This window comes from Pipra filicauda, unplaced genomic scaffold, assembly GCF_003945595.2.
Source record: "Pipra filicauda isolate LSUMZ 115617 unplaced genomic scaffold, ASM394559v2 scaffold336_size1087642_pilon, whole genome shotgun sequence".
NCBI lineage: Eukaryota > Metazoa > Chordata > Aves > Passeriformes > Pipridae > Pipra > Pipra filicauda.
Window position 1 is genome coordinate 715,604 of NW_024104461.1, and position 25,051 is coordinate 740,654.

The 25,051-nt window shown below is 52.5% G+C and overlaps 1 protein-coding gene across 7 annotated transcripts; it reads left to right on the forward strand.

Annotated features, from left to right (window-relative positions):
* The first annotated feature begins 2,479 nt into the window (after positions 1-2,479).
* Positions 2,480-24,647, forward strand: GJC1 (gap junction protein gamma 1). Of its 7 annotated transcripts, none has more exons than XM_027711922.2 (4): positions 2,480-2,529; positions 20,119-20,232; positions 21,751-21,820; positions 21,955-24,647. In XM_027711922.2, the coding sequence occupies exon 4, from the start codon at positions 21,974-21,976 to the stop codon at positions 23,153-23,155; it is 1,182 nt and encodes a 393-aa protein (XP_027567723.1). In that variant the 5' UTR covers positions 2,480-2,529; positions 20,119-20,232; positions 21,751-21,820; positions 21,955-21,973; the 3' UTR covers positions 23,156-24,647. The 7 variants fall into 7 exon arrangements, with proteins under 7 accessions (XP_027567723.1, XP_039239964.1, XP_027567727.1 ...); XM_039384030.1 differs by lacking the exon at positions 2,480-2,529 and adding an exon at positions 2,536-3,008 and having other exon boundaries at positions 14,004-20,232; XM_027711926.2 differs by lacking the exon at positions 2,480-2,529 and adding an exon at positions 2,536-3,008.
* Positions 24,648-25,051: the final 404 nt, after the last annotated feature.

Sequence of the window (25,051 nt, forward strand, 5' to 3'; positions counted from 1 at the left end):
GGCCCCCAGGGGCCAGGCCAGGCGTCTCCTGGAGCAGTCCCTGGATGCTCTGCAGCAGGATCAGTGGGGGGGGTGGCAGTGCCTGTGCTGCACAGCACGTCCCAGGGCTCCGGGGTGGACCCTGGCTCCGGAGCCAACAGCTCAGCTGCTCCGTGGCGGGTTTGTCCCGGGAAGGGGGCATCCCTCGTCCCACCCCGGGCTCTGCAGGGCTGGATAACGCAGCTGGAGGGTCCCATGCGGACACCCAGGCACCAACGGGCATCAGCGCTGGTTCTCCCTGCCCTCGGAGAACAGAACCGCGGGGCTGCGCTGCCCGATGGATCCCTGCGGATCCAGCATCCCCCTGGATCCCTGCGGATCCGAGCAGCGACCCGGCCGTCACCCCGGGAAAGGGCGGCGGGAGCGGCGGGGCAGGCGTGGGAAGGAGCCGGTTCTCACGCAGGCTCTTCCCAGCGGCTGGAAAACACTGACCCGCAGCGGGGCCTGAGCCCTCGCAGCCGAAAACCTGGTCCCGCGCACGTGAGCTGGGAATTTTCCACGGAAACGGCTCTGCCCTGGGAATGGGGGCTGTGCGGCTGCACCCTGACCCCCCCACCCCGGCCCCTTCCATGCGGCTGGAATTTCCCCGCACAAAGGAGCTCTGTTGGGCGCGGGTGCCTCGGGGAGTGTCCCTGCCCGGGCCCCGGAGCAGGTAAACTGAGGCACAGCGGGGCCGTCGGTGACGAGTGACCCTGTGCTGACCCTCCAGTTGTCCCTGTCTGTCCCCATCCCCAGGTCCCTGGGGCACATGGCACCTTGAGCAGCCGACTCCTTGTGGGATGAGCCCCGGGCCCAGTGTCCCTGTCCCCATCCTGCTCCTGGTGATCCTGGCTGTGGCCCTCCTCCTATTGTCCTCGTCCCTGTCCTGCTCCCAGTGCCCCCCCCCCCCTGCTCCTGCTGTCCCTGTCCACAGCCCTATTCCCATTGTCTCCATTCCCACTGTCCCCATCCTGTTCCTGGTGTCCCTGTCCACATCCCTGTGTTCCTATTCTTGTCCTGCTCCCCATGGCCCTGTCCCCATCCTGTTCCCTGTGTTCTTGTCCCTGTCCTGCTCCTGATGCCCCCATTCCACCCTGCTTTGGTCTCCCTGTCTCCACCCTGCCCAATGTCCCCATTCCCATCCTGCTCCCAGTGTCCCTATCACTCATTCTGCTCCCACTGCCTCCATCCTTGTCCTGCTCCCCATGTCCCCATCCTCCTCCTCCCAGTGTCTTTGTCCCCTTCCTGTTCCCAGTGCCCCCATCCTGCTCCGGTATCCATCCACAGCCCTGCTCCCACTGTCCCCATCATGGTCCTGCTCCGCGTGTCCCTGTCCCCATCCTGCTCTGTGTCCTTGTCCCTGCCCCGTTTCTGATTTCCCGCCCTGCTCCTGTCCCCATCCTGCTCCCGATGTCCCTGGTTTCCCCCTTCTCCCTATGCCCCCATTCCCATCCTGCTCCTGGTGTCCCTGTCCTGCTCCCAATGTCCCTGTCCTCATCCTGCTCCCCCATGTCCCTGTCCCCACCCTGCTCCTGCTATCCTCACCCCCATCCTGCTCCCAATGTCCCTGTCCTGCTCCCCATGTCCCTGTCCCCATCTTGCTTGCAGTGTCATTGTCCCTGTCCTGCTCCTGATTTCCTCATCCCACCCTGCTCCTGTCCCTGTCCTGCTCCCTAAGACCCTGCTCCCCACTCTGCTCCTGGTGTCCCCGTCCTGCTCTCCCTATCCCTGTCCCCATCCTGCTCCTGGTGTCCCTGTCAACAGCCCTACTCCAGTGTCCCCATGTGTCTGTTCTGTTGGCAGGGTCCATGTCTCCATCCTGTTCCCCGTGTCCTTGTCCCCACCCCTCTCCCGGTGTCCCGTTCTGGAGATGTCCCCGTGCTCTCACGTGCTGCCACCACCCGTGTCCCCCTGTCCCTCAGTCCGTCTCTCCCTCAGTCTCTGTCCCTCACTCCCTGTCCCTCAGTCATAGAATCATAGAATTCCTCTCATCAAGTCTGATCCAGTCCCTGTCCCTCAGTCCCTCTCTCTGTCCCTCAGTCCCTGTCCCCTTGTCCCCTCTGAATAACCTTCCTTCAGTCGCCTCCAAGCCTTCTCTTCTCTGTCCCTCAGCCTCTCCTCATAGGACTTGTGCTCAAGTCCCTTCACCAGCCTCGTTGCTCTTCTCTGGACCCGGTCCTTCAGTCTCTGTCCCTCAGTCCCTCTCTCCGTTGTCCCTCAATCCCTCAGTCCCTGTCCCTCAGTCCCTCTGTCCCTCAGTCCCTGTCCCTCAGTCCCTCAGTCCCTGTCCCTCTGTCCCTCAGTCCCTCAGTCCCTGTCCCTCAGTCCCTGTCCCTCTGTCCCTCAGTCCCTGTCCCTGTCCCTCAGTCCCTCAGTCCCTGTCCCTCAGTCCGTCCCTCCCGCTGTCCCCCCGCCCCGGCCCGCGCGGGCTGAGGGGGTTCCGCGCATGCGCCCCGCGCCCCCCGCCCGGGCTCGGCGGCCGAGGGGCCCCGGCACGGCCAGGGCCGGACCGTGAGTGGGGGGCGAGGGGAAACCGGGATAAACCGGGAATGCGGCGGGACCCGCGGGGCCCCGAGGGCTCCGAGCCGGGACCGTGAGGGGACCGACCCGCGGGAGCCGGGGGCGGGCGGGACCCCGGGGGCGGCGCAGGGGAGCGAGCGGCGGGAGGCTGAAGGGGACGGCGGGAACCTGAGGGCGACGGCGGGAACCTGAGGGGACGGAGCTGTGGGGCCGAGGGAGGCGGGGGGCGGAGGGCGCAGAACCGGCAGCTCCGGGGCGATCCGGAGGCGCCGGGAAGGGCCGGGCGCGCTCCGCCGCCGTGAGGGGCCGGCGCCGCCCGCCTGTCCCCGCGTCCCCCCGCGCTCCGGACGGGCCTCTCCGCGCTGTTCGTGCCCAGCGAAGTGATCCCTGAGGCGATCCCTGAGCCCGCCGGGGCTTTCCCGGGAGCAGCGGCCGGTGCCGGCCCCGCCGCACGTGGCCGAGCCCCCTCGGTGAGGAGCGAGCGCGGGAACAGGAGCGAGCGCACCTGGGGCACCTCCCGGGGCACCGCCGGTGTCACCTCCATCCCCTCCTCCCGGGGCACCGCCGGTGTCACCTCCATCCCCTCCTCCCGAGTCACCTCCTGTGCCAGCCCCATCACCTCCTCCCCTCCCAGCTCAGGGATCCCCGGTGTCGGCCCGCGGCGGTGGATGGAGCTGCAGCTCCAGCACAAGCCCTGGAAGCAGCAGCAGCTCCCGCTCTCCTTGCCCAGATAAACCTTCTCGACGCTGCTGTGGCAGCCTGAGCCAGCCCTGCCCGGAGCCGACGGGCTCCCTGCGGGTCGGCATCGCTCTGGGAATACTCCTCTGGTTCAAGGAGTGTTTGGGCAGCGCTCTCAGGCACAAGGTGGGATGGTTGGGGGGTCCTGTGCAACGCCAGGAGCTGAACTTGATGATCCCTGTGGGTCCCTTCCATCTCAGGACATTCTGTGGTTCTCTGTGCTTGACCCTAATACAGAGCACAAGGAGAAAAATCCACCCCTGTATGGGATAATGGAAGCTTTGGCCTCCGTTGGGCCTAACTTTCACCCTGCGCAGTAAAATTTCACAAGAGTGACATTTGTACAGCTATTTTTACTGGCTTTTTTTAGCCAATTCTCTTTTCTGTTGGTAGGAATTGGTCCTGACGCTTTCTGGTCAGTGTGACCTTGCTTCACCGGGAAGTGCTGGTTTTGTTCCACCGTCAAATTAATTACAAATAGGAGACAGTTCATGGGGATTAATTAGGGCATGGATGTACTGTATGGATTCTGGAGCAACAGTTGGTACCACTGGGTTCAGCTTTTTCATTGGGTGTTCGGTTGGTATTTGGAGATGAGAGGAAGAACAAAACCCTTCCATCTGACGGACCGTTGGTTATTGTTGTTATTTCCATGTCTTCTGCCTGCTGAAAGTCAAGGATAATTGGCTAAAAAAACCTCAAACCGTCCCTTCCTGTTAGAAATCCCTGTCACTGGGATGTTCAGTGAGCCAGCTGTCAGTGCAGTTACCAAACCCTCTGTTCTTCGGGTCAGTTCAGTTACCAAACCCTCTGTTCTTCAGGTCATTTAAAAGGGAAACTTGTTGTTTTCTGTCAAGATTTGTGCTTAGGAAAATACAAGGTGCCTTTCTTTTGTATTTTTGGTTCTTTCCAAGTATAATCTGAAGTTGTGCCTGTGCTTTCCTGGGGGAACAGTTCAGCTCGGTCCTGCGAAGCGGGATAGGTAAGGATTTTTAGAAGGGAATTGGAGCTTTTTTGTGCCGTTGGGCTCCAAGTGAAAGTCGTGGATTTGCAGCAGCACTGGCATTAACTCCTGGGTTTCCAGCAGTGCTGGCATTAACTCCGGGGTTTCCAGCAGTGCTGGTATTAACTCCGGGGTTTCCAGCAGTGCTGGCATTGGCTCCAGCGTTTCTCTGGAGAGGGGAGGACGGTGTTTGCAGCTCTGTGCTCGCTGTGGCTGCGCGGCTCGGCGGGGGTGGGCTGAGCTGTCACATATTTCGGTGTCTGGCGAATGCGTGACTCGCTCGGCCCGTCCTGCTCCTGTGGGCAGTGACGAGAGCTGGGAACGAGGGGCTGGTCCTCGCTGGAGCCGAGCTGGAGTACTTGGAGTGCGGGGCTCTCCCGGGTGCAGCCGGGGCTCTGACCATGTCTGTGAGCGAGGAGGCGGCCAGGTAAGGGCTGGGGGGCTCAGGGGATGTGCTGGGTGTGAGGGTCTGCCCTGCCAGCCTTGCTGGGGCTCCTTCTATGGAAACTGGCCCTTTGCAGTGTGTTTCCTTGACTGACGTTTCCGAATTGAAACGGGGCAGAACAGAACCAGGAGCACTGGGACACATCCCTTTGGAGGGCTGTGTTTCACATCACAAGAAACTTATTTTGCCAGAGGGTCTCTGTTCTTTTTCTGTGGAGAACACAACCAGCCACTCCTTGGGTTCGTCACCCAGCACCTCTTGTCCTTTTAAAACGAGCTTTGTCAAGTTTATCAGTTTAAGCAGTGAAAAGTTATTAAAAGCATCTTCCTGACGGGGCTGTTCCCTTACCAAAGGGTCTGACTGCCTTCAGTGCTTTTAGACTGGAGTTGCAAGTTTGTCTTGCCACTGATGCAGGGGACCGTTGAGTTACTGCTAATGGAAAACATTTCCATTTACAAAACTAAATGTTTTCTCAATTAATGCGACAATATTAAAATTTTTGGGTTTTTTTTAAAGCAACTCACAGGTCTGAATGCAGGAGGAATTATCATGAAATACCTGTTTTCTAGATGGGTTTCATCCTTAGCCCATCATTAGGGACTATTTTTGCCTGTCACTTCAAAGCAAACATCACAGATAACGTGCAAGTGGTGCAAAAACCAGTAAATAACTGGAAAATTTGGAGCGATTCAGAGCACAACTCTCTTTGAAGGTTTCAGAGAAGAGCCCCAAGAGGGTTGGGAATGTTTGGGCAGTGAGGAGTCCCAGCGGTCCCGGCCGGTCCTCAGCAAAGGGAAGGTTAAAAGAAAACCTTGCTGGGCAAGTTTACACCAACTTTAGGAATTTAGCAAAGATTTTGGTACAGCCTGAAGAGTTTTAATTGTAGACAGAATTGTTCTAAAGAATCCAGTGGTTCTAAAGGTAGTTGGTGTGAGAATTGTGTTGCTTAGGTGCAGCTTTATCTTAAAAGGTCTTTTCTGGGTTTGGATGGTTTTAAAGTTTACAAGAGGAAAATTCTTATAAGCTGAGAGATCTAATCACTGGTGGGGAGTTTGTGATTAATTGTAACGCACAGATTTTTTGACTTAGTAATTTGCTGAGTGCCAGCAACTTCTGCAAGTCCATGAAAAACCCCAGACTTCCCTAATCCATCCCTTTTGCCAAGGACAGCATGAGATCCGGTGCCTGAGGTTGTACCTAGGTGTGGTCTGGCTCTTAAGACCAACAAAGCAGCCAAAACCACACCGTCAGGGGCTGGATAATCCTGGAAGCCCCTTCCTCGGGTGTGTGGTGGATTGGGTCGCTGAGCCCCCTGTGCCTTGGTGCTTCTCCGGGGAGCTGGAGCCAGGGAAAGCGGAGCCAGCAGACACTGGCAGTGCTGCTGATGCCTCAGTTTGTCCCAGCTGTGATGCTGGCAGCGAGGACTTGTTAGAGCGTGGTGAGCTTTCCCTGGAATGCTGCTGGAACAGCACAGAGTGTGAGCCAGGAGTGGGCAGCCTGGGCAGACCCTGCTCACCGGGGTGAGCTCTGCTGATTTGTGGCCATTGGTACCTGCGAGGGGCTGTGTGCTGAGGAAAACAGGGCTGGGATCAGGAGCTGGACTTGGGTGATCCTTGTTGATCCCTTCGAGCTTGGGATACTCTGTGATTCTCTGAGGCTGTAGCCTCACCATCAACAGGGAGCCAAGAAAAAGGGGGGATTTTATGACTTTTCACCATGTTTTTCAAACGTGGGAATCACAAGGCGCGTTGTCGCCTTGTACAAGGTACCTGGTGCATCCTCACCCTTCCTGCTGGGACAGGATTCCCTGATCAGCAGCACAAACCGGACAAGGGTGACAGTCATTAAACAGTTGGAGTGAAACCCTTGTCCTGGATAATGGACCCGAAATCCTCATGGATAATGGAGCCCTTTGTGCTGCCTCATTAGGGGGAAGGTGATCCTTTCCTCCCACCCTGCTTCCAACTTTGTCTTTTGTGCTGCCACAAAGTTGACTTGTGCTCCAGATCTGTTTATTTTAATCTACTTAATAGGAAATAAATTATTGCTGTGGAAAAAGTTCTGTTAATACTCCCTACATTTTATGGTTGCTTTACTTTAGCACTGCACTGTGCACGGAAGCACATTCCTGCCCACCAGGTAGGGAGACTCGCTGAATTGTGGATGAGCCTCCAAAATCTGGTCCCTGGGCCCCCACGGGTGGTTGTGTGCCCCGTTTGGGAGGAAATGAAGGTTTTATTGCAGAACCCCGTGGCATTATCAGTCCTTCCAGCTGATCTCTGCACTTCCCATGAGCAGCAGGAGTGCAATTCCACTGTCCTGTGCTTGTGCCATGGAATAATGTGCTGTGCTTTTCTTTTTATTTTACTCAAGTTGTGGTTAATAAGGGTCAAATTGTATTAAATCACATTTCACTTGCGAAAAACCCCATACTTCTAAAATGTCAGAATCACCAAATTGCCCGTTCACTGCCCGTTCCTCGTCCCGGTTTTGGGAGGTCGTTTGCTTTCAGTTAAAAGCCACAAAAAGGAATTTGTCTTCCAAATGTTCCTTGGAGGGGAAAGGGCAACGTTACATTTCCTTTTCTGACCTCGTGCCATAAATATGAATTATCACTGCTCGGGTAGTGACACACAGTTCTCCTCAAATTCAGGACTGGCTGGAAGATCTGGTTGGGATTTTTAAAAACTTGTGGGTTTTTTTTAATGAGGATTTAAGGTGAAAGTTCCTGGATGTGGTGTGGGATAAATGCCATATGCAACGTGTGGCTGGGCAGTTATGATTTTACTGGTGATTTCTGGTGAAGGAAATAGTGAGAGCGGTAAATATTGGAGCAAAAAGAAAACCCTTTTCCTTCTGCAAATGTAGAGAACTTGGTTTCATACCTCAGTACTGGAAAATAATTCCTTAGTGATTCCATTTCAAAGGAGAACCTGATTCCGTCTCAAAGCAGAACCTAGGGCTTTAAGCAATAACACAAGTTACAAGGTTTTCTGGCTATAAATAAAGATCTATATTTGGAAGAAACAAATAGTGTATTTATGGACAAAACTGTATTAAGGGAAATGTGATGGAAAAATTGAGTCAGATGAGCTGATGTATGAGGCATTTCCCTCTGGAGTCATTGGGCTGAAAAATGTTTTATATGCCTAAACTTGAACAGATGCTTCAGCACACACACACACACACACACAGACAGTCCTCCTCCAGTTCATATTAACAGTTCTGCTCATGCTGCTGTGATTAATTCCCAGACCAGTCTGGTTTAGGCTCTTTTCCGGGGGCTCGGGGGTATTTCCAGCTCCTCCAGGTACTTAAGCTGTGCCTAGCTGTGAATAAGTGAGCAGCCCGGTTATTAGCAGGATTTATTTCCAGCTTTGCATTAGGCATGTGCTTAAGTGCCTCACTGAGCTGGGATTTACATTTTTGCACGGGAGTGAGGGATTTCTCCCTATTACCTTGCTTACGTGGGAATCGCTGGAGTCAGCCAGCTCTTTTGCCTAAATAAGTCCATGATACCAGCTCTGGGCTCTTGCAGTTATTAGTTCCACCTTTTTAGTTACAAATTTGTCAGGAAACAGGTCTGAGTGTGCGTGCTTGACCTCGTTTGAGATCCTGTGGAAGGAGAAAGGGAAGACATCCATATGGATGACCAGCAGATTGTGCCTCCCGTCCTTTCCCGTTCGGATGGCGCAGTTGGTGGTGCTGGAGGAGGCTGACAACTGCATTGGATTGTTTTCCATTGAATCCCTGCCCATCCGTTAGTCTGCTGTCCAGGGGTGTGGTTTTTGCCCCAGGGGTGTGTTTTTTGCCCCGTGGGTAGCTGTGCACAGCACTACCCCTCTCCTGAACATCCCCAAAGTCATCCCAAAAAATGCAGCGTGTTGGGGACACTTCTTCCCGCTTTGTTTTTGTGTCAAAGGAATGTGGAAAAATGACTTCTGGGTCTAAACTTGATGATTTCTGGGTTTAAACCTGGGTCTGGCTGTGGTGTATATTGGGAATACGGCTCTTAAAGGATGAGAGATGATGCTGGTGGCATCAGGGGATGCCAACTCCTGCTCGTGGTGACATCCCAGTGCTGGACACGCGTGAGCGGTGCAGCCCTGCCAGACTTGTACAGAACAAGCCGTTGCCCGGGAAGTTCTGTATCTCTTGTGCTTAAAATAGTCAAGAGCCTGGAAGGGCGACTGCATGTCTTGTGTGTTCCCATGTTCCCTCGAGGGGGAGTTTTGACTCCTCGTTAACTCCTGGAAGCCTGGCGCTGGTGTGGATTCAGGGATGCGCGGCTGACAGCTAACGCTGCCTGATCCTGAGGGTAGAGATGAGTCTGTAGGCAGGGAAGGGGCTGCCCTGCTGTCAATACATTTTTAAATGGCATAAAATTAAAAGTAATTAAAGTTCTTAATGTATCTCTCAGGTGTGCTGCCCTGCACGCAGCACCTCCTCCTAAAAATCTAAAAATCTTCTGATTTTCATGGTAAACATTGAAGTAGCTGAGAAATGAATTTTACTTGCAGCAGATTCGCTTGCAGGAGTTGCTCAGATACTCAGAGTTACTCTGGCACTCAGATATGTAGTTAAGCTATTTTGAATAGGAGAATTTTCATAATGGAAAGTGTGATTCCTGCGACACTAAAAAGCAAAATAAAATTGAAATGTTTGGGAGGAAGCACATGGTGATCTTCCATAGGGCCATATGGAAATTATCTGTATTTCTTGGTTCGTGTGAAGTCTTTGCTCCTAGAGCTGACTGGAATCCTCCTCCTCCGTGCTTGGTTTGTATTCCTCAGCCTGCTCTTGCTCTCTTTGCAATCTGTGGCCAGACCGTATCGATCCGGGTGTCTGTGAGATCCGATTCTCTGGAGGATTGTGCTGGAGAGCAGGGACAGAAATAAATCACCTCTGCCCTCCAAGTGTGCCAAGTGCCTGAGACTGTCCATGAGTACAGGTGCAATTCCAGAGGGCTGGAACTGAGCAGTGATTAATAACCTGGGTTCTGTTCCCTTTGATGCCTCTCTTTTGGCTGGTTCATGGCAGGGCTCTTTCCCCGACAGCAGGGACACTCCTGGCTCCTTGGAACAGCCACACGGATCAGACAGAGCCTTGCCCGCTTTGGAGTCCCGTTCCCAACCTGGCCACGTGGAAGCTGCAGCAGAGCCCAGGAGAAGCGTGTCTGGACCCCCTCAGCCTGCTGGCTGCTTTTTGCCTCCAGACTTACCCGTGTCTGAGGCGCTGTCTCTGGTTTTCAGGTTTGAAGGGGTTTTCCTTCTGCAGGCTCTCCCAGGTTTTACAACTCCCCACCCTCTTTCCCCCACTCAGCTGCCTTGTTTTTCCAGTGTTCCTCCCACACTGTTGTGTCCATACATCTTCTCCAAGCTCCTGTTCTCCTCTGTTCCCATGATGGGGGATGACGAGAGTGACCAGAGCCCTGGCTGAGCTGGGGGCACTCAGGGCATGTGGCAGCATGTGCTGTTGGGGTGCTTGTCCTCTCAAACTGGTGAAATGCTGTTGGCTATGCTGGAGCTTTCACAGAGCAGCCTGACAGCCCCAAGACCTCCTGCTCGCTGAGGCCATCTCAGGGCACATCTATTTTTAGTGTGAAATTGAGATTTATTTTGTTTATTCCATGTATGCATCACTTTATCCATGTGGAATTCCATCTGCCATTTTATTACTAGTTTGCATAGATTCGTGTGGTCCCTGTGCTGCTCTTTGTGGTTGTTTATCTGCCTCACCTTGAATATTGCCAGCAGGAGCCTTGGTCACATCCCACCCACTCACTGTTGCGTGCACTCAGACAATGTCCTGGTCTGGCACAGATCCCAACCTCTCCTGTGATCCCTGCTCTGACCTCCTTCCCGTGCAGGAAATGACCATTTACTCCTCTTCCCGTGTCTTCTCTCTGTGAAGGGGATGATCACTTTTCCAGTGGCCTTTTGGGGTCCCTTCAAGAAGCCGTTGGTGAGAGGGACTTGCAGAGGTTAAACCCCGGTGGTCTGGGGCCCTCTGTGGGGTTGGAAGTGCCTTTGCAGAAGCCCCGTGGGACACTGTGCTTACACAGACAATCCATTGCCCACTGATTCTGCTCTGTATGACATCGTCTCATTAGTCCCATGGGAATGTTGGCTTTGGGGAGCTGCACTTTGCCGGGATTTTCTTCGCAGCCCTTGTCTTGCAGAGATGACACGACAGTGCCAATGGCTGTAGCCAGGCTGGGGGTCCATCTCTGGTGAATCCACCCAGCCCTCCCAGCTGTGACTCCTCATTTTGGCTCCTTATTCTGTAACCTCCTCTCCAGTCCCTGCAGTGGAAACCAGTTTCCCAGTGAGTCCCAGAGGAAGGGGCTGGGGAGGAGCCTGGGGCTGTTCCTGGTTCTGTGAGTAGGAGTGTAAAGAAGTCACACCATTTTCCCTGGGTGACATTTTCATCTCTTTTAGTAGCATTAAGGAATGAACTTGATTCTGAAGGGGGAATGGTCTGAGGGCTGGAACAGCTCTGCTGTGGAGAGAGGCTGGGGGAGCTGGGGGTGTTCAACCTGGAGAAGAGAAGGCTCTGGGGAGACCTTGGAGCCCCTTCCAGTGCCTAAAGGGGCTCCAAGAGAGCTGGAGAGGGACTTTGGACAAGGGCCTGGATTGACAGGACGAAGGGGAATGGCTTGGAGCATCTACAGAACCAGCATGAAGTCCACTCAGTGACTAACAAGATGTAACCACCCTCCTAAAGTCTTGGAGGCTTGGAAGTAAGAAGCCAGGGGAAGCTTGGCACTGTCACTGTGCCCACAGTTGTTCCTGCAGTGTCTCAGTGGGCTTTTCCCACCTCCAGCAGCACCAAAACATGGTACATACCATACCCTGGTCCTGTTGGTGCTCTCCCATCAAACCTCCTGTCTGGCTTAAGCAGTTTCTGTGCCTTTGGGAGGCCGATCTGCCTAAAATTTGCTGCTAATTGTCATAATCTGTGTTGATAATAAGTCTGATAAAATTCATGGCCATGGAAAGCAGTGAGGTGGAAAAAGCTGACCGGCTGTGTGCTTGGTGCAGTGTGCCTGTCACTGGGAAAAGAGCTCCCAGCTTCCTCTCATGAAATAGGAGTTATTTGCAGCTATTCTCAGAGACAAGAGCCCCAGTTGGTGTGTGTGTTCCCCAGCTGGGGTGATGGAGCATAGGGAGTTCAGTCAGTGCTTCGGGTCTCTTCCCAGGGGGGTCTCAAAGTAGTCAAGTCTCTCAGAAAATGACGGGTTTAGGTTTCTTATTTTATTATACGAAATAAGTGTTTTTTTCAACAGATAAGTCACTTAGTGAATTTATGTGCGTATTTATATTCTGAATTTTATCTTTGGCAAAATAAAGCTGTTAAGACTCCTGTTGAACTCAAGCTGGAGTAGCATTTTAATGCCAGTGTGGCAATCTGCTCTGACTTACTCTGCTCCTCGACTCAAAATAAACTGTGTGTAAAACTGGTGTATTCAAACACAACTCTCCAACTAATTGTGCAGTTTGGTAGCGCTTGGGAGAAGTTGAAGCACCAGGAGAGTGAGTGAGGTGCTGGTTTGTCGTTGTGGACCCCTTGTCCTTGTCTGTCCATCCCAACCCCATCCTCATGGATTGTTGTGACACACCGATGGCAAACAGGGAGGAAATGCCTTCTGGCATGGCTGGCCACTGTCCTCCTCACCTTAGTGCTCTCCACCCAGACATGCACAGTTGGGTGAAGTCACAGGGGTCTGCAAAGCTCTCTGGTCCTCCATGTCTCATCTCAGGGACAGTCCTGACAGGGTTTAGTGGAGCAGTTCCAGGTACTGGATGGCTGGAAAAGCAGTTGGCAGTGAGGGTTTGCAGTGCCCTCCTCTGCCTCCAAACATCCTTCCCTCTCTGCAGAGCTGCTGTTGTAGGAAACGTGCCATGGATTTGGTGGAGTTGTAGGCTGAGGAGGTGGCTCCTACTAGACCAGATGACAGAGCTGGGGAATAGAAGTCTTTTTTTTGAATGTGGGTCAGGGAGGAGCAGCTGCCGTGGTGCGGGGTGGGTGACTGGGGACGCCGTGGCAGCCCGGGCTGTGCTGTGGTGCACGGTATCCCTTTCACTCTCAAGCTGTTCGTGCTAGTTTGTGAGGCTTATCTCTGAAGCAAACACTGCTGTGGTTCTCCTGGCTGTTGTAAGATGGTGGTGGGAGCAGTAGGTGTTCATCCCCACCCGGCTGCCTCCCACTCAGTGAGAGCCTTTGACGTACAGGAGCCGACAGAACTGCTCTCTTTTGGCTTCTCTCTCCTTTCCCGAAATGGCCGGGAGAGTGATATTCGGGTCAGCTGCCTCCAGTGTGTCATTTTCTTTTGACACTCATCCCTCTGAGCGAAGAGGAGGAGCCCGGTGGGGAAACGCTGTGGAGCTGTTGGCTGCAGTGGACTCGGGTGTAGTTAAAAGGGTGCTGTGGTTATTCGAGTTGCTAATCACATCAAGGCAGGGACATCTCTCTGATGCCTGACTGGAACTGTATGGGAGTGAGGATGGCCTTTCCCAGACCTCGCTGCCAGAGAGCTGGAGGGACCCAGGTAAGCACATGGGTGCTCCAGCCTGTCCAAAGGCAGTTCCCCAGCAGTGCATGTTTTGTGGGGTGTGCAACACGCAGTGGTACCCGGGTGTTCTCTGTTCTTCCATTTGGACCTTCCACTTCCTGTGTGTTCTGTGATTTTCCACTTGAAATACAGTTGTTCTTGTGTGTCTGCAGTGCTCAGGGTCAGAGTGGGTGTCTGTCCATAGCTCTGGGGTCTTGGGTAGGCCAAGGTGCTCCCGTTCCCTGTGTGTCCCCAGGTGTGCTGGGCCTGCCCACACAGGCAGAGTTTGCAGCAGGACACTCTCCTGCTATTTCCCACCACTCTTCCCAGGCTGGCGAGTGCATCCTGAAAGGGGCTGAATCCTGGGATTCAATGCCTGGTGTGTGCAGGAACCCCGGCCCTGCTCCATCGCACTCCCGCTTGGATTGCTGTTGCTCACTCAGGACCTGCCTTTTGTCATCCTTCCTGCTGGGTTTTTTCCATCTTTATCCTTCCATCGCCCATATTTGTAAGAGTAACCACTGGAAGCACAGGTGCAGCAGGCAACAGCACGATATTTTTGATATTTTAATAATATATTCTTTTATATCGTGCCAGTGCTGTGCAGGGCGCGTTGGGCAGGGGTGGGCACTGGGAGGGGGAAGATCTCAGGTCACAGTTTCACTTTGCCTGTGTGGTTCTAGTCCCTGCAACTTGGTCACGCTCTGTTATGTTCATTCTTACAGGAGAAATTGCTTTGCTGCCCTTGCTCTTGTCCTAGACTGGTCTCCGTGGTACCCAGGGAATGGTGATGGGCACAGATTGAAACAGGGAAGATTCTGCTTAAACATAAGAAAAGCTTTTTATACTGTGAGTATGGTCAGATGCAGTAGGATCAGGCTGCCCAGTCTTACTTTTCAATGCTTGTGGGGTCTCCACCCCTGGAGATATTTAATAGGATCTAGATGCCCAGAGAGCTTGTGAGGTCTCCAGCCTCGAAGATATTTAAAACTGGACATGGACCCGCCAACCTGCTCTGGTTGACTCTGTTTTGGGTTGTAAAATAGTTTAAACTACTGGTTATGGGAATGTTACACATTTCTGATGGTGATGCATATGGGTACCAGGGTTGAGCATCTTCAGAATATAAGTGACTGACTCAAGTAAATGGGTGGCTCTCCCCTTACAAAGGAGCTGTCTCAGCACTGGGCTGGTTGGGTGTCTGCTGTGTTTGACCTTGGAAGTATTTTAGCAAGTGGTAACACCTCGTGTGGCTGAGCCAGGCTTTAGTAGCCCTGAGCTGAGGAGCACGTGGTGTCTCATCAGGTGGTGTCTGGGAGCATCTCCTCAGGAGGAGAACTCGGTGTCTGGGAGGTGAGTGCTGTCTGTGCATGAGCAGCTTGTGGAAAAGCCTGCAGGATCCCCGTGGTGTGGAACAAAGGGAGCTGACGTGGTCCTGTGCAGGGTTAAGAGTTGGACTCGATGAGCCTTGTGGGTCCCTTCCAACTCAGAATACTCTGGGCTTCTGTGGCAGCTCACAGTTGGGAGTGTTGTGTGCACCTGAGGCCACACTCACCCGGCCTGATGGTCATTTCAGCTGGTAGGAACACTCTGTCTCGAGGATGTCCTCCAGATCTTTAGATTTTAAGGGTGCAAACAGCAGGCCCTGGCCCTGTTGTGTGCAGACAGCCTGGGCTGGCAGTCCCAGAGCTCAGGGTTTGGTTAAACAGAACAGCAGTGTCAGGTGGTTTCTCTAGTATGGCTTGAGCTTTAGATTCAAAATCTTGGGAAAAAAAATTGTTCTTTACCTACCCTGTAATTCCTTGTTTTCAACATCCATCTGAAAGACACAGGGAAAGAGTTTTCCTGTGCATTCCCAGCTCCTCCACAGGGACGAATGAGCCACTCCCTCTTAGGGGCTGGGGGATATGATCTGTGGTACAAGCTGCACATTCCTGAGCTGGTTTTGAGCAGGGATCACATGGGATTTCTCTTCCTTCATATTTACATTTACCAGGCTTATTGGGAGACAGGGAGTGTGGAGGAGACTCCAGACCCTTCAGCTCTGGACTGTGCTGGAGAAATGCTGTGAGGTGTGTGAGGGTGAGGAGGTGAGAGGAGAGAGGGAGAGCTCTGGAGACGCCGGGTTGGTTCTGAGCTCCAGCAGCCCTTCCCTTGCTGGGTTATTCCTCATCCACCAGCGGGTTGTGAAGGAGGGGGGATGTTGCTGCTCCAAGCTCCGTCCTGGCACGGTGCTGGTCCCGAGGTCTGGCACGATGCCACGTTGGTGTGAGCGAGGGTTTCCCTGCGGGCTGTCAGACGGCGTCTGGGACCGCTTGGTTCTCTCCTTTATTACATTTCACATCACCACAGTGCTGGCGGCACCTGGGGCTCCCTCTGCCTCCTGATACCTGGAGTGTGCAGCAGAGGTGTGAGGAGCAGCCTCGGGCTTGCTGGGTGTCACACAGCTCTGCCCCGAGCCCTTGCAGAAGTGCCCAGCTCTGAGCTGGCACAGCTCATTCCCGTCGTTCAAAGGGACTCTGATTGCCGAGGTGTGTGAAGGGATTCAGGCTGACACAGACCCCGCCACAGGTCTCCAGAATCTCACGGGGTGACAGAGGCTGTACAGCCCAGCCTCCATTTTCCATGGAGCCTCGAGTCAGGCTCACAGCTCGCCCTGTCCTCACGGACCCTGCTCCTCCAAGCTGGGATCCGCGCGTTCCGGGGGGCCTGCCCTGGACACGAGGCTTCCCGGAGCACTGTGGTTGCTGTAGGTGCAGTAGGAGCTGGTTTGGGCCAGCACGAAACACGTCGTGATTTTCATTTGAATTTTGTCACTGCGGGGGAGTGTTGCTAAAATTGTCACTTGGCTTCCCATGTTAGCAGTACCTGAGGGCACGCCGAGGCGGCCGGAGGTTCGTGTCTGAGCTGCAAATTCCAGTTTATCTGTGAGCTGAATGCTCGGGTGGGTATATGTTGATTTTCAAAGAGATACGTTCTTGACATCTTTATTTTTTTGACAGCGCAAGAATCTTATTATATCCCTACCTCTTACCCATATTTTCTGTTCTATTTATATCCCGCGTTGGATCTGTGGTCTCGGGATTCAACGGGGGTTTTTCAGGCTCGGGGGGTTGGTCTGGGGATCAGCAGAGCCTTGTTATCCTGCCTGGGATTGGAAGGCACCGTTCAGAAATGGTTTCCAAATTGACATTGACATTGTGGCTTTTTCCAAACCCTTCTCTGCTGCTGCCACGTGAGCCCTGCCAACTGACAGAGGATTTGTTTGAAAGAGCACTGTGTGCTCTCCAAAAAGTCCCAACCTTTTTCCTTCCCAAGTGCTCTGTAAGATCAAAAATAAAACTCAGTACAATTTTCTTATTCTTTTTCATCTGTGTTGCCGAAAATAGGAGGGAAGTTGGTAGTGATCGAGCCCACTTCCTTCACAAAGGATAGAAGGGTGATGGCTGTGAGTTGTCTTAGCCCAGGTATTCCTGGGAATACCCCCACATCCTCGCCCTTGTGTCACTTGGGAGGATGGACACTGGAATTGCTGCTCATGGAGTGCAGGTGGCATCAGCACAGTGCTCGCCAGGATTTGGGATGTGCTGGTCCCTTGCTGGTGCTGGGTCTGACCCCAACTCTCTCCTTTCTTGAGCAATAAAGTCTTACTCATTTTTCAGGTTAAAAAAAAAAAAAGGGCAACTTCTCTGCTTCCTCAAAAGTACTTGTAAATCATGTAGTTTCTTACTTTTCAATGTAAATGAGATTTGAATGAATAATGCTAATTATTCATTCATCCTAATTCAAATCCTATTTTAATTAGCCCGTGGGCCCAATTTCACTTTCATGCAGCATGAAACCTCTTTTGATTAACAACAGAATTGCCATGCATTTATTCTTCTTTTTTTTCTTGCTCAGCACATGTCTTTTTAAACTGCTTAAAACCAAAACAAAACAAATAAATCACTAATAAATTAATCAAATTTTATTTGCATGACCCATGAGGACATATTCTAAGGGGGAGAAAAGTCTTCTCTAGATATATTGATTCTCCTTAACAACTGCCTCAGGGCTACAAAACCTCCTGCAGACAAACCTTTCTGAGGAGGTGCTGGTGAACTGTGGTGCCATCCATGGACATACTGAGGCTGTGCCCAGCCCCACTGTTGATGGAATGACAGGGAATGACAGGAAGTGAATCCTGGGGTCAGAGAAGCATCACAGAAGAGCTTGGGCTGGAAGGGATCCATAAGGATGATCCAGTCCAACTCCCTGATCCTCACAGCACTGCCTAGTGCTGAACCAAACCAACACAACTCCCTGCACCCCCCTGCTCAGGTGCTTTGGGCTGCAGCTGCCAGTCTGTACTGGGATGGAGCCCAGGACATCCAGTCTGTACTGGGATGGAGCCCAGGACATCCAGTGTGTACTGGGATGGAGCCCAGGACATCCAGTCTGTACTGGGATGGAGCCCAGGACATCCAGTGTGTACTGGGATGGAGCCCAGGACATCCAGTCTGTACTGGGATGAGCCCAGTCTGTGCTGAGATGAGGCCAGGACATCCAGTGTGTGCTGGGACATGGGCCAGTCTTTACTGACACGTGGCCACGGGATCCAGTCTGTACTGAGCTGAGGTCCAGTCTGCTCAGGGATCCAGTTTATACTGGGCTAGGACCCAGGCTGTGCTGGGACAGGATCAGGAGATGGTTCTGAGGGCGTTTGGGATTTGACAGCCTGGAGTGAGGTTGGTTTTAACCCCCATCTGGTGTGTGTGGTGCTGCCTTCCAGGTGCCTCCATCCCAGCGGGATGGGGACATGGCTGGAGCATCTGAAATGTTTCAGTTCATACCCAAAGCCCACCCTGGGCTGGGGAGGGGACAGGGCACACCTGGGGGACTGTTCCCTGGCTGTAACTGAGCAACAGCCATGTTGAACAGCTCCAGAGCTTTTCTGCAGGGAAAGCTGATTTCTCTTTTCTCATGTACCTGGTCCAAATTCTTCTTCTTTGTCTCTGGATGTCAGCACCTGCAAAGCTTTAATTCAGGAGCCAGTTTGCTGTCAGAGATAAGTGTCTGGTGTTTGTGGATCCTGCCCACTCCAAGGAGCCTCCTCTGCTGGAAGTGCTGGAATGAATTTATGACAAATACAGGGAATGAAAATCTCCCTCAAATGCACTTTCTGGCATGACTTAAATTAGCTGAAATTGCTGACATTTTGCCTTTCTGGGATGCGTGTCAGTGTCCATAAACCTTTCTTTCAAACATTGGAAAATTATTGAGTTAAATGTTGCCAGAACCACAGAGGCAGGAGACACGAGTGTAGGCTGGGTGAAGGTTACTGTGATGTGTCTGGGTGCTGCAGCACGTGGTGCAAAGGCAGAACGTGCTTCTCTAACCTTGGCTGATCCCACAAAACTGAAGGATGACACCACTTCCAAGCCATAACTCTGCTTGTAAAGTCTTGTTTTTGCATGGCATTTAATTGGGATAGACTGAACCTGGGATAGCAGAGTTTAATGACTGGTCATTTTGCTTGGACCGAGATGTTTCCTTAAAGACAAGGAAGTTCTTTGCCTGCTGGTGGGCCCTCCCGTGTTCATGCCACCACTCTGCTCAGGACTAGGACTAAATTTAGTCCTTCCCACTTTATTGGGAAGAGAATCAGCTCTTCAGCAGCTTTGCAGCTCCGCAGCCAGGACCTGCCAATTGACAGAGGTCCTGGCCATTAACCAGGGTCAGATAATGCCAACTGCAGCCGAGGGCTGGAGGGAACCCCAGCACACATGTCTGTGTGGGCAGGGTCTGTACACAGAGGCTCTGGCACTCTGTGCATTGTTATAACTGGTGGGATCCAGGTTGGGAATCCTCCTGGACAAGTCCCAAAATGACCCAGGTGCCTCATGCCCTGCAGTGGCTGAGTGGTGGCCGAGGGATGATCCCTGTGTCTCCCTCTGTACAGCTGCTGAGGAACAGCCCAGCCTCAGGAATGTGTCTGCAGGTAGAAGACACACCATGAAAAGCTGGCACATGACACAAAGGAGTTTCCTTGATGATAAGGTAGCAGCTTGTCTAAAAGTAAAGACTCTCTTACTGAAACCAGCACTCATTTCAAACTTCTCTGCTGTTAACTGAATGTGACAGTATCTGAGGATTTAAAGACTGGTTCCTGCTGTTATTCCAAATTTACATTGGCAACAGCATTTAATTAATTTAAAATTTACTTAGTAGTTTATTTTCAGAGCCCTAATGTTTTCAGTGAGAGAGAATTAACCCCTTCTTAAACTCCTTTGGGTTTTGTCTCCTTTTTTAGTTGACAAATCATGGCATGTCAGCAGGAACGTGCCTGTCCCGTTTGCCCCCAAATCCAGGTGGGAAATGCTGAGCGTGGGGGTGTCTGAAGCACTGTCTCTTGTCCCACTAATGCAGAACTCAGAGAGGCAGAGCTGGCCTTGGATGTCTTTCTGAAATAGGGGTGCAGAGAGGGACTGCACTGGGACTGGAACCTCTCCTCTTTTTTTTCCTGCTAAAAACGTGTTATTTCTACCAGTTCTCTATGGCACAAGGGCATCAGTGTTGTGTAGGAGGAAGAGCTCTGGTGGAAACCTTTGCAGGATTGCATGCACCTCTAATAGCTGCTATCTATCAAACACTTGTAATTTATACATGGCCCTTTTCAGGGTTAAGTGCAGGTGGCCTGTCCACCTGAGTCAAGGCCAGTGATTTTTGTCTTAGTTGATAATTTTGATGACAGTTATGATCCTGAGCCTGTTGGTATTGAGATTCACCTGTAATTCCTTCCATTTTCTTCCCATTTTTCCCAGCTAAACAAACTGAGCTCTCTAAATGCCTCCCTTTCAGGCACCTTCCCCGTCCCTCAGCTGGGTCTGAGCCCCCCGTGTTGGCCCTCTGATGTCTGAGGAACTGCTGAAGGATGCGGCCGCGGGCGCCGAGGGCTGGCTCGCTGACAAGGAGGTGAGCTCACCCTCCCTGCTCCTGACTGCAGGTGACACAGCCAGGGCTCACATCCTCAACCTTCGCTGCATCACCAGCTTTTATTGAGACCCTTATCCCTGAGGACCCTCCCTTCCCTGTGAGCTGACATCCACTCCCTCTCCCCGTGCTGCTCTGAGCTGCAGCTTTGCACTGAGCGTGATTTAAGCAGTGGATCTCTTCCAGCCTCTCCAGCAATCCATGTTTTCCTGTTTCACTGGTAACTCATCTCCAGTTCTAAGCCTGCAAACTTGTGTCCATGTGCCCATTTTGTCAGCAGCCACTTCCCAGCCAAGCCTGGGGAGATCCAGCCTGCCTGCCAGGCCTGGCTGGCTGTGCATTATGGGACTGATCTTGGATCTAATGTGGGAATCATTTGTCAAGACCTTGGCTACTTTTGGTCCACTTAATGTGGTCTTTTTTTAATACTCTCCTGTGCTATTTTTTTCTCTCAGTGCCATGAAGTGATAGATCAAATGTCCTGCACAGCCCATCCACACCATGTCCCTCTTGTTGGCTAAACACATTGAATTCCACCAGAGGAGGATTACATTTACATCCTTTAATTCTGCATTGATTGCATCTCCTCACATTTCATTATTTTGCTTGTGAACAACTCTGGTTGTGTGAAAGAAGTTGAATAGTTCCTAGTTTTCTTCCAGTCTCCTGAAATTTCTCCAGGTTAAGAATAAATTCCTTTTAAGATCAGAGTGCTGGAGATTTGTCCAGTTCTGGGTTTAGGATCTTTCACCAAATGTTCTGTTATAAAAGTTTCTGTTGATAATGTTTGACAAACTGATATTTGACATCAACAAAGCTCTGAAAGATGTCTCATCCCCTGTGCTATAACAGTGTCCAACAGCTCTTCCAGTGCTCCATGTGTTACCATTTTCACTCCTTGGAGCTCCACGTGGGCTTGGAAGGTTGGTGGGGGTTTTTTTGCAGTGTTGCCAGATGAGAGTTTCCGTGGATGGGTTTTTTTATTGTTAGGGTTGCAAATTTGTCGTGGAATCATAGGATTGCATTGGAAAGGACCTTAAAACTCATCCAGTGCCACCCCCTGCCATGGGCAGGGACACCTTCCACTGTCCCAGGTTGCTCCAAGCCCCGTCCAACCTGGCCTTGGACACTTCCAGGGGCAGCCACAGCTTCTCTGGGCAACCTGTGCCAGGGCCTCCCCACCCTCACAAGGCTGGAGACCCCTGCTCTGGGGCCAGGCTGGGAGAGCTGGGGGGGTTCACCTGGAGAAGAGAAGACACTTCCAGTGCCTAAAGGGGCTCCAGGAGAGCTGGAGAGGGACTTTGGACAAGGACCTGGAGGGACAGGACATTGGCTTCCCACTGAGAGAGAGTAGGTTTAGATCAAGTATTAAAAAAAAAATCTTTCCTCTGAAGGTGGTGCCTTACAGAGCACGTGTGTCTCTCTCTTTGGCTGGAGAGTAGCTTTGGGAGAACATTTTTCTGTGAAATGTCACTAAACTGCTACTTTTTCTCCCAGCAGACTCCTCAAAGGCCTGCGGAGGAGACGTAGGATCTTCAAGCAAGTTCTGGCAGCTGGATCCCGATAACAGGTGATGTCACAGACATGGATGGGTGTTGGGTGTAAAAGTGTGGAGTTTTCAGACTCTCTTGATTGAGTGTTTGCACTGCTTGGGCTCAAGCTGATAAACTGATAAAAATCTGGGGGGTTTGTTTGTTTGTTTAGATAAACTCACTTGACCACCATGAGTTGGAGCTTTCTGACCCGCCTGTTAGAGGAGATCCAGAACCACTCGACCTTTGTTGGCAAGATCTGGCTGACAGTGCTGATTGTGTTCCGGATCGTCCTGATTGCCGTGGGGGGAGAGTCCATTTACTACGACGAGCAGAGCAAGTTCGTGTGCAACACGGAGCAGCCGGGCTGCGAGAACGTCTGCTACGACGCCTTCGCCCCCCTCTCGCACGTCAGGTTCTGGGTCTTCCAGATCATCCTGGTGGCCACTCCCTCGGTGCTGTACCTGGGCTACGCCATCCACAAGATCGCCCGGATGGTGGAGCACGGCGAGGCCGGGAGGAGGGGCCGCAGGAGGAGCCTGCCCATCCGCTGGAAGCAGCACCGCGGCCTGGAGGAGGCTGAGGGCGACCACGAGGAGGACCCAATGATGTACCCGGAGATGGAGGTGGAGAGTGTCCGGGAGAGCAAGGAGAAGCAGAGCCCCGCCAAGGCCAAGCACGACGGCCGGCGGCAGATCCGGGAGGACGGGCTCATGAGGATTTACGTGCTGCAGCTCCTGGCCAGGGCCCTGTTCGAGGTCGGCTTCCTGGTGGGGCAGTACTTCCTGTACGGCTTCCAGGTGAGCCCCGTGTTCGTGTGCAGCAGGAAGCCCTGCCCGCACAGAGTCGACTGCTTCATCTCCAGGCCGACCGAGAAGACCATCTTCCTGCTGATAATGTACGGGGTGAGCTGCATGTGCCTGCTCCTGAACGTCTGGGAGATGCTGCACTTGGGGTTGGGCACCATCCGGGACACGCTCAACAGCAAGAGGAAGGAGCTGGCGGACTCTGGGACCTTCAACTACCCGTTCACCTGGAACACCCCGTCGGCTCCCCCCGGGTACAACATCGCCCTGAAGCCGGAGCAGATGCCGTGCACGGAGCTGTCCAACGCCAAGATGGCCTACAAGCAGAACAAAGCCAACATAGCTCAGGAGCAGCAGTACGGCAGCACCGAGGGCAACATCCCCACCGACCTGGAGATCCTGCAGAGGGAAATCAAAGTGGCTCAGGACCGCCTGGACCTCGCCATCCAGGCCTACAACAACCAAAACAACCCCGGCAGTTCCAGAGGGAAGAAGTCCAAAGCAGGCTCGAACAAAAGCAGTGCCAGTAGCAAGTCAGGAGATGGGAAGAACTCGGTCTGGATTTAATGTTGGCTGAGTTGATGTACTGTGGTTTTCTCTCCTAGTTTATCATAATAACCAGCAGCCCCGTCAATAATGGCTTCCATTAAGGGAATATTTGACTCTGCTTGTTTTCAGGGATACCGTTGGCTAGTGATGCAGCCCCTGGAGAGGGTTTATACACTGACTCTGGGACTATAGAACTTTATTCTTTTGTCTTCCAAGTCAGGAGACAAATAGGTATATTTAATTCATTCTCATTGAACGGTTTATGCTGTATGTACAGTATTATAGTACATTTATTATGCACAATTTTTTTTGTATTTGTACACTGGATCTGATGTTACACTTTTTATATCGACCAGGACAAGGCCACGGGTAGCCATTAATTAGCATTTTGTTAATTTTATTATTGTTGTCAGCAGTTATGTTGTTGTTCTTCCTTGTTTTCCGAGTAAAACTTTTTATAAAACTTTTCTATGCTGCGTTTCCGAAGTGCCTTGAACGTGCAGACAGTGGAGCCTCCACTCTCTGGGCAGCCCCTGGGTGGGGAGATATTTGGGAAACTGTTCGTGGTGCTCCTGACTCTGCCCTTTACTAAAAGGATGTGCTACTGGCAAACTGGAAGTATCATCCCATAAACTCCTATGTCCCACAGGTTTTTTTCCCCTGTAGAAAATGACTTCCAGGAAAAAATGTGTGTATGTGTGTGTCGAGAGCAGGAGTGCCAGAGGTGGAGAGGGCTCAGACCTCCCTGCACACTTTGTGGAACGGGAGGGAAGAGACACTTCAAAGTCCTGCAAAACATCCAAAAAAAACCTGAATAGGAATGACTGGATTCAGTAATTCCACGTGTTTCTGTGATATTGATGGGAGGAGAAACTTGTGAGCCTGTTGTTGTGTAACAACAAGGGCAGGCAGTGGAACCTTTTGGGGAGGATCCCTGTCCTTGCCAAACTAATCTGGTCAGGTGGAGCCCTGGCAGCTCTGCTCTCCCTCTCCCGGGAGCCGGCACACAGGAGAGTCTGGGGGAGTTCCACAAGGCCCTTCCCGAATATCAATGATTCTGCCTTATCCCAGACCCCTCTTCCCCCTGTTCTGTCCAAGGGATTCAGTTCAGACAGAGCAATATGTACAATTTAGCTTTCTGCTTGAGAGCCCAGCCCGCCGTGGCATTCCGTGGCTTTGGCATTAAACTGGAATTTGCAATGAGCGGGAGGGGAGTGCGGGACGGTGCCTTCGGCTCTGTCTTTCTGGCAGGGAGCCACGATCGTCCTGGAGACACGCTGAGAAATGTCTCTGCTTTCTGTGCTGTTGATAATGGATTCGGGACCTTGCTGCTCTCCCTTTTTGCTGTCAGGTTTTCAGGCCTTTCAGTGCATTTTGGGGGCCTGTTTCAAGCAGGACCGTTGTGTTCCGAGGCTACCTCAGCCCTCAGTCCCTCGTCAGAGCTGGGTCAGGAGCAGGACTCTGGGAGTCATGGAATCACAGGATGGTTTGGGTGGGAAGGGACCTTGAAGCCCACCCAGTCCCACCCCTGCCATGGGCAGGGACACCTTCCACCAGCCCAGGTTGCTCCAAACCCCGTCCAACCTGGCCTTGGACACTTCCAGGGATGGGGCAGCCACAGCTTCTCTGGGCAACCTGGGAAGAGTGAGGAGTGAGGCTCAGATAAATCCCTGCTCCATTCCCATCCCTCAGGACACCCTCACAGAGGCTCCTCGTTAAACTCCCACCAAGGGACAGGAGCATGTCCTTGCTGTCCCCTCTGCACGAGCACTTGCTGAAAATAGCTGTAGTGCTGAGTTGGTTTGGTGTGTTTTCCCTCTGGCTCACCAGGCAGGCCAGGCGTGGATCCCGACTATCCCTGAGCCCACACAGTCCCCGTGTGAGCCCCTCTGGGGCTGTGGGGGCTCTGGGAAG